The following is a 20,440-nucleotide window of genomic DNA, read 5'->3' on the forward strand; positions in this document are numbered from 1 at the left end:
CTGTGCTGTGTAATAACACTGTGAATAGCTCAACTGTATTGATTTGTTCGCTTGCATGTGCTTTGTTTCTGAATAAGTCCTTCAGAATGGCACAAAAATTTCCCTGTTGCCCAGGGGTACAGGCAGTCTCCCATCAATATCATGCTTCATCAGGCCTCATATGACCCTAGCCTGCAATCCATTCTCCTCAATTATGACCACTGTTCCTCCATTAACATCTCCAACAATGGGGATTCTGTTGTGGTCGACTTTGATGACACAGATGACCGGTCAGGTGAGGAAACAGACTTGATTTATTTAGTTAATTTTTAATAGGTTTAAACAGTACAGTCTTGCATTGTTTTGATTTCTTAACAGCCTTCATTTTCTAAATAGCTAACTCAAAGATTACATAATTTCGATTTTGCACTTTTACTCTGCCTTAGTTATGAGCAATGGTCATTCATCATCATTTACTGTAACTTTGACGAACGCATTAAAGAAATGTATTGAGTCTAATAATTTAACTGGGTCATAATTCAAGTATTGTTTATAGTGGGTCAGACAATAAATACCCTTCTGTGTCAGAATTTTAAAAATAATGTTGCAATTGCCCATAAATAACGATTGCACGTGTACTGTATAGTTTGTTGTTGAAGGTAAGTGCAGTGAAGTGATTAAGTGTACAGAAACTGTTTCGTGGATAAGAGGTATAATAAACTGAGCTGATCTCAGTGGTTATTATGATCCTATCCTATACTGTTTCTAGTGGGTGGCACCATGTATACCACACTATCATTACCATCAATAACTGCAGAAAGACGGGGCTGTATGTCATAGGCGGTTTCCACAGAGAAAACAACAACAGCTTTTTTTCAGCCGCAGTATAAATGAGTGGCAGAAATCCCTTAAACCAGCTGTTTTTTTTCTTCTCAAGTGTGGCTGAATTTGTTGTTAACATGATTGCTTCAACATGTTGCATATTGTTGTTAAAAGTATTCTTCACACACAAAAGTTTCTAAAGGGCTTTGAGCTGTTCATGATGGTATACATTAAGTTTTCTACTGTATTGGATCTATGAGACAGGGTTTAATATCAAGTTGTTATGAGTTATAACATCAGATCTACATGCAGTTGAGAAACTCTCAACCAACAATACCGTAATTGATATTTGCTCTTATGTATTTTGCAATAATACAATAGCTCTAACCTAACACCACATTGTTAGACGTGTCTGGCCCTTGCGTCATTCCTGCCAAGCTAACTTGACTGGGCTCTGTGCGCCTCGTTTGCCAAAAGGCAGTCAGAGACATCACAGCGAATAAAAATCAGATTAGAATAGTATGGAAGGCCACGGCTAGCACTCCAGGATACAGGCACAGATCAAATCTGCACTCTCTCTCAGACATGCAAGTGTTCAGTTACACAAAAGCTCAATTTATCAATGCCCGTGATGACCAGTAAACAGGAATAGAATGTTTAACCCAGCGCAGCAATATTTGACCTCACATATGCATGTTGTTTATGTGCCTGAATCCTATGCTGAAGAGAAGCATCAATGAAAAACAGCTCGTCTTTCAATACTTGTCTTAACAAAGAGTGAGTATCTGATAAATTGACGAAGTTGTCATGGTCTGTGTTTTGGTTTGGGTTGTGTTTAGTTTTGTTCCATGTTTTCCTGTGTTCCATGTTTGTCGTGTGCTCATTAAGTTGTTGTGTCCACCTGTTCTCGTCTGCTTTGTGTCAACCAATCAGCTCTCTCCAGCCACTCATGTCTTGTCCAGGTGTTCCTCGTTGTCTCGTCTATCTGTTTGTATTTATATAGATATTCGAGTGTTTCTTTGTTACTTTGATTTGATAGGTATCTGTTGTGGGACTTTGTTTAGTTTTCCCTTTTTGAAGATTAAATATTATTTTGAGACTCCCGCACTCCTGCCTTGCCTCTCTGCTTCCCTGCAATTGGGTCCACCATGTTCTTACCTTGTGTTACTCGCCCTCGCCCTAACCACGTTCGTGACAGAATGAACCGACCAGAACAGGACCCAGCGGGAAGAAGATGGCGTCACCCTGGACACCACCAAACTGCCTCCCACCGTCCTCAGCCTGCCATCCATACCTACCCTCCTCCAGTAAGCCCTATCGTTCAGTCTTTTCTGTCCTTTTCATCGGGTCCCCCCCACTTGTCCTAGTTATTCACCATGCCCTACTATTTTACATTCACATGTTTCTTTAGATTCTGATTTTTCTGATTGTGAAGATGGCCCCGATTTAGTTAACCTTCTGTCTGATTCTGACTCTGACACAGACTTAGATTTTTCTGGTTCCTTCCCTAGTTTATCCCGTCCTCGTCAGTTTTTGTCACGTCTCCCCATTTCCAACCCCAGTGAGTCCAAAACCTTTCCCTCGGACCTTTTCTTGGGCACCCGTTTGGCCATCTACCCGGGACCGCCGCGTGGTGGCCAACGGAGGCGCCCAAGTAAAGGTCAAATTTTGCCCCCTCGTTTTTTCCCTGTTCACAAGTCACTTAATTTCTCACCTGTTCCCACACGTTGTTCCACGGCTCCAATTAAGTCACGTCCAGTCAAACCTGCCACCATGTTCAGTACCAGCCATTTTTCCTAGTTCACCTTCCCGAGACCTTGTGCACTCTTCCACTCCCGTACCCTCTACTCCCAAACCTCAATGGCGGCAGGCTGAGGAAGCGACTGCAGGCCCCGTTCCTGCTCCTCTCCAGCTGCTCCAGGCTCCCGTTCCTGCTCCTCGGCAGCTGCGGCAGGCTCCCGTTCCTGCTCCTCGGCAGCTGCGGCAGGCTCCCGTTCCTGCTCCTCGGCAGCTGCGCTAGGCTCCCGTTCCTGCTCCTCGGCAGCTGCGCCAGGCACCCGTCCTTGCTCCGGCGGCGCTCGTCCAGCGGCCGCCACCCGTCCTTGCTCCGGCGGCGCTCGTCTAGCGGCCGCCACCCGTCCTTGCTCCGCCGGCGCTCGTCCAGCGGCCGCCACCCGACCCCGCTCCGTCGGCGCTCGTCCAGCGGCCGCCACCCGACCCCGCTCCGTCGGCGCTCGTCCAGCGGCCGCCACCCGACCCCGCTCCGGCGGCGCTCGTCCAGCGGCCGCCACCCGACCCCGCTCCGGCGGCGCTCGTCCAGCGGCCGCCACCCGTCCCCGCTCCGGCGGCGCTCGTCCAGCGGCCGCCACCCGTCCCCGCTCCGGCGGCGCTCGTCCAGCGGCCGCCACCCGTCCCCGCTCCGGCGGCGCTCGTCCAGGGGCCGCCACCCGTCCCCGCTCCGGCGGCGCTCGTCCAGCGGCCGCCACCCGTCCCCGCTCCGGCGGCGCTCGTCCAGCGGCCGCCACCCGTCCCCGCTCCGGCGGCGCTCGTCCAGCGGCCGCCACCCGTCCCCGCTCCGGCGGCACACGTTGTTCCACGGCTCCAATTAAGTCACGTCCAGTCAAACCTGCCACCATGTTCAGTACCAGCCATTTTTCCTAGTTCACCTTCCCGAGACCTTGTGCACTCTTCCACTCCCGTACCCTCTACTCCCAAACCTCAATGGCGGCAGGCTGAGGAAGCGACTGCAGGCCCCGTTCCTGCTCCTCTCCAGCTGCTCCAGGCTCCTGTTCCTGCTCCTCGGCAGCTGCGGCAGGCTCCCGTTCCTGCTCCTCGGCAGCTGCGGCAGGCTCCCGTTCCTGCTCCTCGGCAGCTGCGCTAGGCTCCCGTTCCTGCTCCTCGGCAGCTGCGCCAGGCACCCGTCCTTGCTCCGGCGGCGCTCGTCCAGCGGCCGCCACCCGTCCTTGCTCCGGCGGCGCTCGTCTAGCGGCCGCCACCCGTCCTTGCTCCGCCGGCGCTCGTCCAGCGGCCGCCACCCGTCCATGCTCCGGCGGCGCTCGTCCAGCGGCCGCCACCCGACCCCGCTCCGTCGGCGCTCGTCCAGCGGCCGCCACCCGACCCCGCTCCGTCGGCGCTCGTCCAGCGGCCGCCACCCGACCCCGCTCCGGCGGCGCTCGTCCAGCGGCCGCCACCCGACCCCGCTCCTGGCGGCGCTCGTCCAGCGGCCGCCACCCGTCCCCGCTCCGGCGGCGCTCGTCCAGCGGCCGCCATCCCGTCCCCGCTCCGGCGGCGCTCGTCCAGGGGCCGCCACCCGTCCCCGCTCCGGCGGCGCTCGCCCAGCGGCCGCCACCCGTCCCCGCTCCGGCGGCGCTCGCCCAGCGGCCGCCACCCGTCCTCGCTCCGGCGGCGCTCGCCCAGCGGCCGCCACCCGTCCTCGCTCCGGCGGCGTTCGTCCAGCGGCCGCCACCCAACCTATTGCCTGGCCCCTGCATTACCATTGGCTTCGGCACTGTGGCCGTCCGCCTGAATGGCCCTGTAAAGGCCTTGGTGCTTGGCGTCCTGGACGACCTCCTGAACCGCTCAGCCAAGCACCTCACCCTGGGTGGCCTGGATGGCCACCAGACTGACCTGAGGGGTGGACTCTGTACCCTCCTCCAGGCCCCCTTCCGCCCACCCTGGGTTGGTGACTTTTTGGTTGTTGTTTGGGGAACGTCTGGGATCCGTTCCTTTAGAGGGGGGGGTACTGTCATGGTCTGTGTTTTGGTTTGGGTTGTGTTTAGTTTTGTTCCATGTTTTCCTGTGTTCCATGTTTGTCGTGTGCTCATTAAGTTGTTGTGTCCACCTGTTCTCGTCTGCTTTGTGTCAACCAATCAGCTCTCTCCAGCCACTCATGTCTTGTCCAGGTGTTCCTCGTTGTCTCGTCTATCTGTTTGTATTTAGTTACCTGGTTTCTTTCAATTCATGTCGGTTCATTGTCGTTGTCACATGTCTCTGCCATGTCATAGTCGTCAGTTGTCTTTATCATTGTGGTATGTTATTGTCAGGTGTCATTCTCCCTTTCTATTCCACGTCTTCCTCACAGGTCATAGTTTGTTTCCAGTTTTAGATATTCGAGTGTTTCTTTGTTACTTTGATTTGATTGGTATCTGTTGTGGGACTTTGTTTAGTTTTCCCTTTTTGAAGATTAAATATTATTTTGAGACTCCCGCACTCCTGCCTTGCCTCCCTGCTTCCCTGCAATTGGGTCCACTATGTTCTTACCTTGTGTTACTCGCCCTCGCCCTAACCACGTTCGTGACAGAAGTATTGACTCCTGTCTCCCTGCAGTGATCCGGGGAGGCCCTGTAGACAACCCATACAGACTGAAACAGTGGAAATGGGTGCCGTGGCTCTGAGCACACTGTTGCAGGCCACAGCTATGCTTCAGAGGTCAGTGTTTTAGAACTGAATATTAAAGTCTCATATGATGCCAAGTCTGTCAAGTCGGATGAGAGTATCCAGCATAGGTCACAAACAATTACACATGTTCAATTGGCATCAAAGGGAAGGCAAACCAATCCTTGAACATACAGTATAATCTGATTGAACAACTGTCTTCTTTATTGTAATTTGCATTTCTCAACCTTATGGAAAGCTACAGTCTTAATCACTTCCCATTCTGTTTATATACACCTTCCAGCTTCATTTGGTTCATTGGAATGCAATCAAATACAAGACATTTGGGGAGGCAGCAGCAGCTCCTGATGGACTTCCTGTCCTTGGTCTCTTTTTAGAAAGTAAGACACAAAGTTTTAGTTATCAAGACATCCATTTATAGGATTCGCATTAAATAAAATTGTTTTTGCTTGTATAATTGAATGTATTATTTTTCTTCATAGGACCTGTTTTAATAAGACCGGTTTGGAAGCCAAATTAGAGGGCAAAATGTACCCTCACTTTAGGCTTTGTGACCCCAGCATTTTGCCACCCTCACATATTTAAATTGTAAAAGATTTGACCATTTTCGATAAAGTAAGTGTACGTTTAGATGTATTTATACAATGGCAAACAGTTTGGGGGATTTTGGGCCTCATACGCCACCACATTGAGTTTTAAATAAAACACTTGAAGACGCAAATGAAATGTAGACTTTCAGCTTTAAGCAAGTGTTTTCACAAAAATACGACCTTTTACCTTTTAGAAGTTACAGTCATTTTAATACCTGCACATCAAGGGCCTCAGTTGTAAATATTAACATAAGTATTAATATAATATATTTATATATATATATATATGTTTAAATGTTTCTGTGTTGCATAAGACTGGTGATGAACACAGATGGTTCCATATGATAACAGATTCACTGTACATGGTAAAGTTCAAGGTGAGTTCAATTTTGTAACTGGCTCGTTCTGCTTCAAAGCTGTCAAAGCAAAGTATTGTTTGCTTGTTGTGTTGGTCAAAGGGTAGTGTCACAGATTTCAAAAGTTTCAATCCCAAGTGCCCCTTAGCCTCCACTACTGGACGTACCTTGGATCGCTGACCACACCCCCACTACATGAAAGTGTTATCTGGATCATCCTGAAGGAGCCCATCTCTGTATCAGAAAGGCAGGTCTGTGAACCTTTGACCACAATATTGACTAGCTGTATATTGACAGGACATGATGACCAAAGTTCTGTCAGCCTCTTATTCGTTTACAAATATAGCACTTTTCATATTTATTTATATAAATGCTTTTTAATAACTTATTCAACATTGATGCTTGAAATTTATGTTTTAGACTGTATGCTATGGAGGCTTTCAAATGTTATTTTAAATTCAGGTCGCAGAAGTCCTTTTTAAAAATAAAATAATAATCTCACTACATTTGAGAGGACAGTATGTGGGAAAATGAGGAAGGCAGTGGTACTGTCCAGTGGTGTGGTGGGATTCTTTATTAGTGTCTAAACACCTGTAAGAACCTGTGAGTTATGTTAGTTTAACCTGTGTTGTTATAAGTGATCCCAGCATGCATGTTAGTAAACTGGTGTACGGAGTTGCTGAGCCGGCACATCGAGGAAGGGTGAGGGTTGGGCATCGAGAACCGACCTTAACCTAGACCTATGACCTGGCCCCCCCCGGAGCCGCCCATACCCAAACACCCTGGCCCCTAGCCCCGATGCCCGCAGCCTGCCCACACCGAAGAAGAAGCGGAAACCAACGAAGAAGAACGTGCACGAAGACGCACCCAACGGCGGCGAACAAAAGCGCTCCCCAACCCCGCCAAAATCAATGACCAGCCGCCTCAGCGCAACACCCGGAACAGGAGGGCCCCACGATGCGCAGCGCCTGACGTGCCCGAGCCCCAGCCCACACCGCACGGAGCCCCAGCGAAGCCAATTCACAGTTAACAGGACGAGCGAAACCACAAAACACGTCCATGCCAACACCGAGACAGCCAACAAGGCAAACGGCCGGCCGCACCCCCACACTGACAGTCCCCAGTGCCCACTTCAGTCCCCAAACCAACGCAAGCGCCGACGACAGAAAAACAAACAAACAAACAAACAAACAAACAAACAAACCAAAAAACTAACTCAATACCGAGCCAAAACCCCACCGCAGCATTCCCACACCACAATGAACCGGGACAAAGCCCACACAAATGCCGTCCCACAGCACCCCAAACACAAACCCCGCGCCTCACTGGTGAAAGTTGTGAAAGGAACCAACGCTTCACAGCACCAGGGACCACCCATCAAGAAAAAAAGGAAAAATCACCAGGGCCGTGCGAAGCCCCCCCCGCGCCAAAATGCCGAGCCCCAGTGTGCACTGCCCGAAAGAGGAAGCCAAGCCAAAACCCGCACACACAAACCACAGTATATTTCTTACTCGAACCACAGGATGCACCACCACTGCGTTTCGCAAATGCGATGGAAGCAAAATTTAATATCATTTAATATTTAGTATTTATAGTCGTGCAGAGACTATTTTCAATTAGTGAGCATTCTCACATCTTAAATAACACCTTTCCCTACAATAAAATCCACACAGAAGCTTTAACTTTTAAATAATTTTTACAGAAACATATATATCCTATTTATCTGTAAGTCATCAGAGAAGTAAGCATTCAGATGGATGCCACAGTTGACCAGCCAACTGTGAAATCTGCTTTGCTCATGTTGCGTGCTCCCCAAACTACAGTTCACCACCGCTGATTTCGTCTGTTAAGATTTAGGTTTATGAGGGCTTTTCCCTACAGGTTTTTGAGAAATTTGCTGTGACTCTATTTTTAAAGAGAAAAACGTACTTTATTGAGTTGCGATGTCATAGGGTTAACATTGTGCCCCTTTAGCACCGAAAATAATCACAAGGTATAGGTGTGGTAACCCCAAACTGCTGATACCTTAATCTGACTATTTGTGACTCACTTTATGAGCTGTCCTTTCAAAGACAGCTACCATCCTCTTTGTTGTTCTCTACTTACTTAACAAATTCCTAGGGGAGGAGGCGAGTGCGATAAAGATGGTTTCTGTCAATTTGAAACCCAAAGCGTTTATGGTTCCATGTCCATTGATCCTCTCCAGATAATTGTGTTGATGAATGCTTTGAACTGCTTTGTGACAGAGTATGCAAGCGAGCATTATTTTGGGACTTCACCGTACCAGAGGCACTGGTACAGTTGTGCTGATCGGTATTCTGTTGCCTGTACACTTCAGTACAGTTCGTCATATATTATGTGGTCGGTATGTTTCATTGACAGGGGGGCAATTTTTGGAGAAGTACAAAATTGTTTGGGGGGGGGGGCTACAGATTGGCTTTACGGGGGATTAGATCAGGATCAGAATCAGAATCATCTTTATTTGCCAAGTATGTCCAAAAAACACACACAAGGAATTTGTCTCCGGTAGTTGGAGCCGTTCTAGTACGACAACAGACAATTAATTGACAGAGAACACTTTTGAGACATAAAGACATTGACAAAAAAAACAGTCACTGAGCAATAAAGGGTTGCTAGTTGTCTGGTAATGCCGATACATTTTTTTATTTTTTTTGACAATTGTGCAAAAAGAGTGGCACGGTGGGCGACTGGTTAGAGCGTCAGCCTCACAGTTCTGAGGACCTGGGTTCAATCCCCGGTCCCGCCTGTGTGGAGTTTGCATGTTCTCCCCGTGCCTGCGTGGGTTTTCTCCGAGCACTCCGGTTTCCTCCCACAGCCCAAAAACATGCATTAATTGGAGACTCTAAATTGCCCTTAGGTGTGAATGTGAGTGCGAGTGGTTGTTTGTTTCTATGTGCCCTGTGATTGGCTGGCAACCAGTTCAGGGTGTACCCCGCCTCCTGCCCGATGACAGCTGGGATAGGCCCCAGGACGCCTGCGACCCTAGTGAGGAGAAGCGGCTCAGAAAATGGATGGATGGATGTGCAAAAAGATGCAGAGTCCTCAAGCACTTAGAGCAGTTCAAATGACTAATATTATACAGTTTAAAGTGACGAGTAGTGCGATAATCTGGGACAATGTTGATTGTGCAAATATTGCAGATACTCGTCAATCAGTGTGCAAATGGAGCAGATGCTACTCTGGCATGAGTGGCCAGTATTGGTCAACAACAGATATGCAAATAGTGCAGCGTGGCGAGACAACTACAGTGAGTGCACGAGTAATGTGTAATTGGCCCCACAGAAATGTGACAACGAACTCAAGTCAAAAAATTGCCAGCATGTTGTAATGGAATTGTAGGTTAGGTGTTTAAGAAGTTGATCGCAAGATGGAAGAAGATGTCTGCTAGTTCTAGTTTGCATTGATCGGTAGCGCCTACCTGAGGGAAAGAGCTGGAAGAGCCGGTGACCGGGGATTGGAGTGCCCGAGAGGATGTTGGATGCTCTTGTCTTAGTTCTGGCAGCGTGCAAGTCCGCAAGGGTGGGTAGGGGGGTACCGACAATCCTTTCAGCAGTTCTGATTGTCCGTTGCAGTCGGAGTTTGTCCTTTTTTGTAGCAGCACCAAACCAGACTGTGATGGAAGAACACAGGACTGATTCGATGACCGCTGTGTAGAACTGCCTCAGCAGCTCCTGTGGCAGGCCGTGCTTTCTCAGAAGCCGCAGGAAGTACATCCTCTGCTGGGCCTTTTTGAGGACAAAGTTGATGTTGGTCACCCACTTCAGGTCCTGAGAGACTGTAATTCCCAGGAACTTGAAGGTCTCGACGGTTGACACGAGGCAGCTGGACAACGTGAAGGGCAGCTGTGGCGAAGGATGCATCCTGAAGTCCACGATCATCTCTACAGTCTTGAGCGTGTTCAGCTCCAGGTTGTGTCGGCCGCACCACAGCTCTAGCCACTCCGCTTCCTGTCGATATGCAGACTCGTGACCATCCTTGATGAGGCCGATGACAGTGGTGTCATCTGCAAACTCCAGGAGTTTGACAGCCGGGTGCGCTAAGGTGCAGTCGTTCATGTAGAGAGAGAAGAGCAGCAGAGAGAGGACACAACCTTGGGGCGCCCCAGTATTGATGCTGCGTGTGGATGAGGTGGTCTCCCCCAGCCTCACCTGCTGTGTCCTTCCCGTCAGAAAGCTGTAAATCCACTGGCAGATGGCAGGTGAGATGCTGGTAACATATCATTCTGCTGTCTAAGCTCCTTACTGGTGTCAAATGATCCTTTGTTTATCCAGCTTATTCTTGGTAGATATCTAGTTCCTGTGGCCATAGATCATTTCCATCGTAACAATCCTAACTGTAGCTGGAATTGGATTAGTGCTTTGTTTATCTAAGTGTTCTGTTTGGCCATGATAGACGAGTCTCTGGGCTTACTACCGTTCAGCAGAGTGTTGGGTTTTATTTTTGCATGTCATCTAGACTTGATTGAAACTAGTGTCTCCAATTAGTTCTTGTGTGTGGGTTTTGGAGTGCCCCCTCCCACTCCCAGTTTACTTGTTTTTGTGGGATTCCCATGGTTATTAATATCTCTCCTCTGCAGCTGCAATTCCTAAACTTACTGTATATCCTAAGCATGTAGTATGCAAGTCCTGGCGCCTAACACTTGTTGAGCGGTGATAGTTTTGTGTAACACAGTCTTGACATAGGTGGACTAATGCCGACTGCAATAGTATAGTTTATATACTATAGAATATATATACTGTACATTTATCATGATTGTACAACAAACTACATGAAAAAAATGAACCTCACAGTATAATTTAAGAGTGATTTGAATAAAATGTAACAAAAATTGTTTCGTTATTACTTATTTTAACTTAATGGAGAACGATTTCCTGTAATAAACACTGAAAACTGAGCGAAAGTGAATGTCAAAATTTGCTATTGCTATTGTATAATTAATACCTGCACTTTGTTCCTGGAATCGAAATTGTCTTTTTTTTGGAGGATAACATTCAAGTACAACCCCAATTCCAATGATGTTGTGTTAAACATAAATAAAAACAGAATACAATGATTTGCAAATCATGTTCAACCTATATTTAATTGAATACACTACAAAGACAAGATATCTAATGTTCAAACTGATAAACTTTATTGTTTTTAAGAAATAATTAGAATTAGAATTTTATGGCTGCAACACGTTCCAAAAAAGCTGGGACAGGGTCATGTTTACCACTGCATTACATCACCTTTTCTTTTAACAACATTCAATAAACGTTTGGGAACTGAGGACACTAATTGTTGAAGCTTTGTAGGTTGAATTCTTTCCCATTCTTTCTTGATGTACAGTTTCAGCTGTTCAACAGTCAGGGGTCTCCGTTCTCGTATTTTACGCTCCATAATGCGCCACACATTTTCAATGGGAGACAGGTCAGGACTGCAGGCAGGCCAGTCTAGTACCCGCACTCTTTTACTACGAAGCCACTCTGTTGTAACACATGCAGAATGTGGTTTGGCATTGTCTTGCTGAAATAAGCAGGGGCGTCCATGAAAAAGACTTGGATGGCAGAATATGTTTCTCCAAAACCTGTATGTATCTTTCAGCAGTAATGGTGCCTTCACAGATGTGTAAGTTACCCATGCCATTGGCACTAACACAGCCCCATACCATCACAGATGCTGGCTTTTGAACTTTGCGTCCATTACAGTCCGGATGGTTCTTTTCCTCTTTGGCCCGGAGGACACGACGTCCACAATTTCCAAAAACAATTTGAAATGTGGACTCGTCGGACCACAGAACACATTTCCACTTTGCATCGGTCCATCTTAGATGAGCTCGGGCCCAGAGAAGCCGGCGGCGTTTCTGGGTGTTGTTGATAAATGGCTTTTGCTTTGCATAGTAGTGTTTCAAGTTGCACTTATGGATGTCGCGCCGAACTGTATTTACTGACATTGGTTTTCTGAAGTGTTCCTGAGCCCACGTGGTGATATCCTTTACACATTGATGTCGGTTTTTGATGCAGTGCCGCCTGAGGGATCGAAGGTCACGGGCATTCAATGTTGGTTTTCGGCCTTGCCGCTTACATGCAGTGATGTCTCCAGATTCTCTGAACCTTTTGATAATATTATGGACCGTAGATGATGAAATCCCTAAATTCCTTGCAATTGTACATTGAGGAACATTATCCTTAAACTGTTTGATTATTTTCTCACGCACTTGTTCACAAAGAGGTGAACCTCATCCCATCTTTGTTTGTGAATGACTGAGCAATTCAGGGAAGCTCCTTTTATACCCAATCATGGCACCCACCTGTTCCCAATTAGCCTGTTCACCTGTGGGATGTTCCAAACAGGTGTTTGATGAGCATTCCTCAACTTTCTCAGTCTTTTTTGTCACCTGTCCCAGCTTTTTTTGCAAGGTGTTGCAGCCATAAAATTCTAAGTTAATGATTATTTGCTAAAAACAATAAAGTTTATCAGTTTGAACATTAAATATATTGTCTTTGTAGTGTATTCAATTAAATATAGGATGAACATGATTTGCAAATCACTGTATTCTGTTTTTATTTATGTTCAACACAACGTCCCAACTTCATTGGAATTGGGGTTGTATATGTTTAAACTGAAAGTTCCAGATTACAGAAAGCCACATTCAATGTAATTAGGAGCCAGATTGTAGCAGGTCATAGGGACAACAATTACAGTCAATTATTGACTCATTGTCTTAATTGGGGAACTATAAGGTGTTATGGAAATAAATTAATTGCAACCATTGTAAATAAATAAATAAATAAAATAGAAGTGTGTAATGTTTGATGAGGGAGGTCAATACGTGTGCAGTTTTCTTTATGTTCTTTAACATGTTTTATCCCCTTGATTTTGTTTTGAAACATGAATCGGAAAATTATGGGATAGTGATGATTAAGGCTTAAAAAAGGAAACACAAAAATCACAATCAGAGAAAATAAATCATTTATACTGTTTAATTGTTTTGCTACAAGGTCACATAATTACTGCTGTATGGTATGCCGTTTATCATTCATTGGATCATTTCAGTGTAGTTCAATATTTATTGCTGCAGACTTGTGCCTTCCTCTAGATGGCAGCATCTCCCCTCTTCAGCTGGATGTAATGAGGCTTGTCTTTTGCAAAAATACTACCCATCCATCTTTCCATTTTCTTTACTGTTTATCCTCACTAGGGTCGGGGGCGTGCTGGAGCCTATCCCAGCTATCTTTGGGCGATAGGTGGGGTACAGCCTGAACTGGTCGCCACAATCACAGGGCACATATAAACAAGCGATCATTCACACCTCCGGGCAACTTAAGAGTCTCCAATTAATGCATGTTTTTGGGATGTGGGAGGAAACCAGAGTACCCGGAGAAAACCCACGCAGGCACAGGGAGAACATGCAAACTCCACGCAGGCGAGGGCGGATTTGAATCCGGGTTCTCAGAACTGTGAGGCAGATGTGTTAACCAGTCGGCCAACATGGTGCCCCAAAGATACTTAATTTTATTGGTACTTATAAAGTAATTTGCATAAGATAATAACCATCAACTGAAGAAGCATGTTTTTTTTTTTAAATACAGAAAATTTAACTGGCGGCTGCTTTCAAATTTTCAATAAGATTTGGCCTTGTCATTGTCTGGCTGCCTTTTACTGGGTATTTATATAAATTACGAGCAATTAAACGCTGATGGCTGTGGAAATAAATCTGTTAGCATGCTAATAAACAAGGAATGAGAGTGGGTGTGTTTGAAGTATATTTGACACATATTCTCAAATAACGCTACCAAAATAGAACCAGGAAGCGTTCGTGAGGCTGAGAATACCCGACCGAGCACATCATCCCCAGCCAAAATCGATGTGCTATGTTATAAGATATTACAGTCAGACCACAGAAATAGAATCAGTCACGTGTATATTTAGCAGTCTTTGTGCTTGTTGGGCAGATATTTTGTCACTATAACCTCTGACCAATAAGTTAAGGTCAAAACTATGTGATAATTGGAAAGACAAAGACATTGGTGCCCAAAAATGATGACAAATGGGTTAAAAGCATGACATTTTTACCACACATATCAGAAATTAGGCTTGTCAGCATACATACACACACACACACACACATATATATATATATATATATATATATATATATATATATACTACATAATGTATAAATCACTCTAGAAAGAAAGCAACTTGCTAGTCCAGTTCTATTGCAAATATATTGTAAATTGTGAGGTACTGTACTGAAAAGGTTTTGTTACATCGGAGAGGCATGACTTAAGCATTCAGTTACCATTTTTCACAACATTTTCTAGAGTAATATAATTATTGCTAAATTAGTGGTTTATATAAGCGAAAGTTAAAGTAACTTCTCTAAACACAACTGCATTATCTAACATGGAACAAAAAAAGCCAAGAAATGTTTCTTAAATCCCTTAGTCTGTCAGTTTTGGCAAGTACAGTGACTCCATCTGGCAGCAAGGAGAAGTAGTCACTGCGCAGTTGCCATGGATACAAATAACAGAGCAACAAAGCACAAACTCTGGGCCCACTCATATCTCCCCTACTTGTCTTTGAGCCCGTGATCCATCTGCATCACCTTGTCAGGAAATAAAACCATCTAATAAAAATATCCAACCCGTTAAAACCCTTCTGGTGACAAGTGTTTCTGTTTTCGTTAGGATGCCTTTATTTAGTAGGTTGTTCTCTATTTTGTTTGATGTTCAGTAAAAGGCCTTGGTTTCTGTGGAAACCCCTGTCCCTCATGGACACTGACATTTGATTTGCAGCCAAGTTCAGGGTCAAGTTAGAGGTACTGTGATAACAACTTGCCGCATTAACAGCAGGTTGTGTATAAACAGCAAATGTCATTAAAGTTGACAGTCAAAGGCCTTGGTTCACTCAATGTATGAGACAACATATCACAAAGGTGAAGGAGACTTTCCCCCATATCTTGGTGGTCTGTTAAGAAAAATAAAGAAAATAGCACCAGGTCATGATCTGGAGGCAAGGCCATGATCTGTAATTCTATACTGAACTGTCAACCTATCCACAACAAATGTTTTGATCTATGGACTGTTTTCCTCAGAAAATGTGGCCTTGGTGTTTATTTTATTTCTCTCCTAGTTGGTCACTCCAAGTGTTGATGAGACACCGTTGATTGAGTTGTGGGCTCACATAGTGTTATGTATGATGGTTGCACCCTGAGCCTTGACATCTGATCATACGTGAGTCCGGTTACACTGACCTGAAGCACAAGGTATTTGTAGTAGGCCTTGTACATCTATATGCTCTTTAGGGAACTCGACAGACTTCATTGATTTATCTTAAATCTCCCTGAGTAGTAAGTCCAAGCTTTGATGTTTGTTCCAGGGTCGCTATAGCAACACACTCAGCACTGCATCAAGGCATATTCATTTCATATATGTCTGTTTAAAATCACTGTCAAAGATGGCTTACAGATTTCATACATGAAACTACCATCAAGAGTCTTGACAGTCAGATGTATTTACATTCTTGGTTGATTCTGTTAATTCATTGGCCCCAGTACGCCCAATAAAACAATAAACAATGTAAAAGCTGTTATCTTATTCAATGTTTTTTTTTTTTTTTTTTTTTTTTTTTAGGTGATTATTCTTCCTGCAGTTTTGGGTTGTGCCAACGAGAGTACGGCTTTGCATTACCATGGAAACCAGGAGCAAAGATAAGGCGTGGCCAGTGGCTACTAAGTGAGGGCAAAGTGCACCATAGCCCACATGAAGCCAGTAAACTCCTGAATTGTATTTTCACCCCAGGAGGCTGTACTACACTTCTCAATTAGAATTAGAATCAGAATCAAAATCATCTTTATTTGTTAAGTATGTCAAAAACACACAAGGTATTTGTCTACGGTAGTGGGAGCCGCTCTAGTACAACAACACACTGCCATTTGACAGAAAATACTTTTGAGACATAAAAACATCAAAACACAGTATGGTGAGTCACTGAGCAATTAAAGGCTACCAGTAATGTGGTAATGCCGATAAACTTTTATTTTTTTTTTTCTGACAGTTGTGCAAATGCCCTCTGGCAATTTAGAGCAGTTTGAAATGAGTAATAGAGCAATAGTCTGGTACTTTGACCATTGTACAAATGGTGCAGAGACAAGAAATGTAAGCAGTGACTAAGTGACTAGTAGTGTTATAATCTGGAACAGTGTCAATTGCGCAAATGGTGCAGATACTTCTCAACCACATGAGTGGTCAGTATTGGTCAACAACAGATACTACTACAGTGAGTGCACGGGTAATGTATAATTCGCCCGACGGGGATGTAACAACAATCACAAGACAAAATTGGCAGCATGTCACAATGGAATTGTTATTTAACTGTTTAAGATAAATTTTTCAGCAGTTTGTTGCAGTTGGAGTTTGTCCTTTTTTGTGGCAGCACCAAACCAGACTGTGATGGATGAACACAGGACTGATTTGATGACTGCTGTGTAGAACTGTTTCAACAGCTCCTGTGTCAGGCTGTGGTTCCTCAGAAGCAGCAGGAATTACATCCTCTGCTGGGCCTTTTTGAGGATGGAGTTGATGTTGTTCTCCCACTTCAGTTCCTGAGATACTGCAATTCCCAGGAACTTGAAGGTCTCGACCGTTGACACAGGGCAGTTGGACAGCGTGAGGGGCAGCTGTGGCGAAGCATGTTTCCTGAAGTCCACGATCATCTCTACAGTCTTGAGCGTGTTCAGCTCCAGGTTGATGACCAATGACCATTGTGCAAAGGACGCCGAGACTTCAAGCGAGTAGTGCAGATAGGGGCACAGACTGCAGAAGGAATTTCACGTTCAATGCGTTTATTAGTCTTGATCGGGTGGCCAGACTGGAAAAAAAATCATAATGCATCTCTGGTGTTGTTCAAATGTGGAGGCGGGCCATAGTTTGGGGATCACTGCTTTAGGGGGATAGACACTGGAAGAATTTCTAAGTCCATCCATCCATCCATCAACCCAAACCCTGTTTTGTGTCACAGCAATGTCTGAAGCCTCTCTACTAATCTGGGGTGAAAAGCTGACTATCCCCCAGACTATTCATTGGTCAATCACAGGAGCACATTGAATGTCAATTTCTGTATGATACTCAGCTGTGAAACACTGCACTTTGAGTAACTGCCTATACTGTAGACATCCTTGTGCAATAATGAGACCCAAACGTATCAAACACTCGGAAATGTTCCATTTATTGTACTGACCAAGATTTGTATGGTGGGGAAATGCCTGTCTCACCTGGTTCTGATGACATAGGGCCGAAACTGTACCTGCCCTGCACCTATCTGCCAGTCTACCAGTCTGAACCTCCTGCTCTGTCCCTCTGACCATTCAGTTTATGTATCACAACCCTAAGGCAAAATTGCTCCCTGGCAGTTTCTTGAGACAGGGCTAGGATTAGTTTCCTCTTCCAAGCGGGTTATGTTGTTATTTGTGTTTGCTTGTTTGTGAGAGGAATTCTGAAAAAAATATTTGGTAGACATCTCTGGTTAGAAGGTGCAGATCCAAAATGTTTCAGTGAATAGTGCAAATATAATTTAACTTTTAATTAATGTAACTTCATTTAAACATCCTGAGTACTGAATTTGTGTTTTAACAGTTATGAAAAGATAAATTGCAAAATTACAATCACAAGAAAACCTTTATTATAGAATAATTCCCAGACAGACCCAGAATAAAACATTTAGGAGAGACCCATGTGATCACCTCTCTTGAACGTTTTCCAAGACATCACAGGGTTCTGCCTCATCCGCTATCTGCTCCGACTCCCACAATCCACCACACCAACACATTCAAGTCAGGGGGGTCAGTCATGCTCGCAAAAGCACCACAAGTTTCCAAGATCACTATCCCCCAAGCCCATTGGGTAAAAATAGTTCCTGTTAGCCTTTTATAAATCAGAACGTTTCTATAAAAAGCCTCTGTCTGACCAGAGGGCTGGGCGAGTGAAGCCACATTGCCCTATCTTTAGCTTTATTTATGTCCTGGTGTTGACAGCACCACTTGCAAGGCTTTCCAGTCACTGTTCAAACCCTTGGCCACATGTTGGAAAGCACCCTCCAAGTAAAAACGGTAATCAGAGGGCCTCCATTGCTGGTCAGTCTGCATCACTTTGAAAAACAAACGGCACAACAGCTGCTGAGTTCACAGCCTGGTGATTGTTCCCCTCAGATTCTTTCCATCCAATTAGTGTTTATGGAGCTTTGTTGAGACAGCAGATAAGCGTGCACTTTGGTCAAACTATGATTGGCATTATTATAAGTGACCCAAACTATTAGACTGTTACACAAAGGCTCTAAATATAGAGAAACGAACAAATAGGGCTTTATTTGATTATTAGGTCAATGTGTCCGCTTCACTGTCCTTTGTTATGTTTACTTTTTAACGCATGGAGCTTGGCAACGGGAAAAACATTAATTTATTAATTAGTTGAAAAAACGCAACAACCACACAATTCTTCTTTTTAAATGTAAAATAACAGAGTTGTTGAATCTGTTACACATTTTCATTTTTAACCATTACATATGAAAGACTGGTGACCTGTCCGCAGTGAACCCTCCCCACTGTCTTATAAACCAGGTGTTTCTTCTATTTGAAACACTTCCTTTGGCTGGAATCTGATCCGGACTTTGGATGAATCAATGACCTGTAAAATATGTAATGTAGCTACTGCTTCAATGACACCAATAAAAAAATTGGTAAATAATACTCGAGAACTAATTCTCTTCTACCATGTGGTAAATGTTTTGATAAACCTAGGGAGGAAAAGTGGTTCAGAAAATGGATGGATGGATATATTCTTACATTAAGTAAGTTTTAAGTTCAGCCCCTTCTGTGCGGAGTTTGTATGTTTTTCTGTGCTTGTGTGGGTTTTCACCGGGTATGCAAGTCTCCTCCCACAGTCCAAAAGAATGCATGTTAGGTTGAATGAAGACGCAACAATTTTACATCGGTGTGTTTTGAGTGTGAACGGCTATTTGAAGCTATGTGCCCTGTGATTAGCCTGTGACCAATCCAGGGTGTATGCTGCTTCTTGGCCAAAGAAACTGTGATAGGCTCCATTTTATCTGTGATAAGGACAGCTGATATAAAATGGATGGATGGAAGATATTTGATTTACATGAAAATAATAACTCTAACAAGTGGTAGATTATTTGTATTAGCGGTAGTGAGGCAAAATGAGTTCACTTCAAACTAAATTCTTTCTCTGGTCTACATTATTTCAGAGCAAAGGACAGCAGGGCTCATCTCACTCAAGGATTAGTTCATGACTGATGCCAGAGGTCATTTGTCTCATCTTGCGTTCACTCAGAAAGTGGAGGTGGACTGTATATGTTGGGTGGGTGTAGGGGAGGGGGTGGCGGTTGGTTTATGATTCTTATTTTAAGACAAAGCCACTCACAGTCAACGTTGTAGTTGCCAAGGCTCTTTGTAGCTGTTACTTTTTATGTGTGAAACATTTTTGTAGAACAATGAAAAAATAGTCATTCTTGCTATTTATTATCCTTTGTTATCAAGTGTGAACATTTGTAGTCATGTACTTACTCGCGCCAAAATGGAAATATGTCAGTGCCTGTATATGATGTATGTGGGATGAGGGTGTCTGAAATTGAGGGAATGATTGGAGCCTTCCCAATAGATGCTGGATCTTATCAGGAGCGCTCTAAATATTCTCCAATATGTTTTATTTTAAGAGATAATCAGATTTCTTTTGTTGTTTTTCCATCTTTAAATGAATGAAAATAAATAATGAACCCATTACTGTGACATTTTTCCTTGTATGTCTGAATGTGTGTGGTCTGCTTCTCTGGGTGGCGTGCAACAAAAAGATACAGCAGAGTTGTAAATTATTTGTCCCCTTGAGGGATTATAATAAATATAACATATTCCAAATTTAATTAGTACCATACACAAATGACACAGAACAGTGAGTGGCAGTTGGGGGAGCTAAGTGCCTTAAAGAGACACTTTCACCATGAATATTCATTAAACCTGGCTGTAAATAATTTGTATTTGTCGTAACTTACTCTGAAATATTACCTAAATTATTATTTTCCTCAAAATAAACTGTACCAATATTCTGAATACTGCATGCTTATCCGGACATTAAATTAGCTTGCCAACTGTCATTCACATTAATGATTGACTGACGAAAAGTTGCAGACGTATACAGTATGAAAACATTTGTCCGTTCATCTGTCCGTCCGTCTGTCCATCCAGCCGTCTATCTTCCTTATCTGAGGATCAGGGATCTGGTC

General features: G+C 44.5%; 1 protein-coding gene across 1 annotated transcript in view; it reads left to right on the top strand.

Moving 5' to 3' along the window:
* ca7 (carbonic anhydrase VII) overlaps positions 1 to 20,440 on the top strand; it is a 30,774-nt gene that overhangs the window by 984 nt on the left and 9,350 nt on the right. Inside the window, 8 exon segments of the mRNA XM_061700250.1 lie at positions 78 to 274; positions 5,128 to 5,170; positions 5,172 to 5,229; positions 5,480 to 5,573; positions 6,099 to 6,163; positions 6,245 to 6,281; positions 6,284 to 6,542; positions 6,951 to 7,291. Of these exon segments, the coding sequence (XP_061556234.1) occupies positions 78 to 274; positions 5,128 to 5,170; positions 5,172 to 5,229; positions 5,480 to 5,573; positions 6,099 to 6,163; positions 6,245 to 6,281; positions 6,284 to 6,542; positions 6,951 to 7,291 (1,094 nt within the window).

The sequence above is a fragment of the Phycodurus eques genome, chromosome 2, assembly GCF_024500275.1.
Source record: "Phycodurus eques isolate BA_2022a chromosome 2, UOR_Pequ_1.1, whole genome shotgun sequence".
Lineage (NCBI taxonomy): Eukaryota > Metazoa > Chordata > Actinopteri > Syngnathiformes > Syngnathidae > Phycodurus > Phycodurus eques.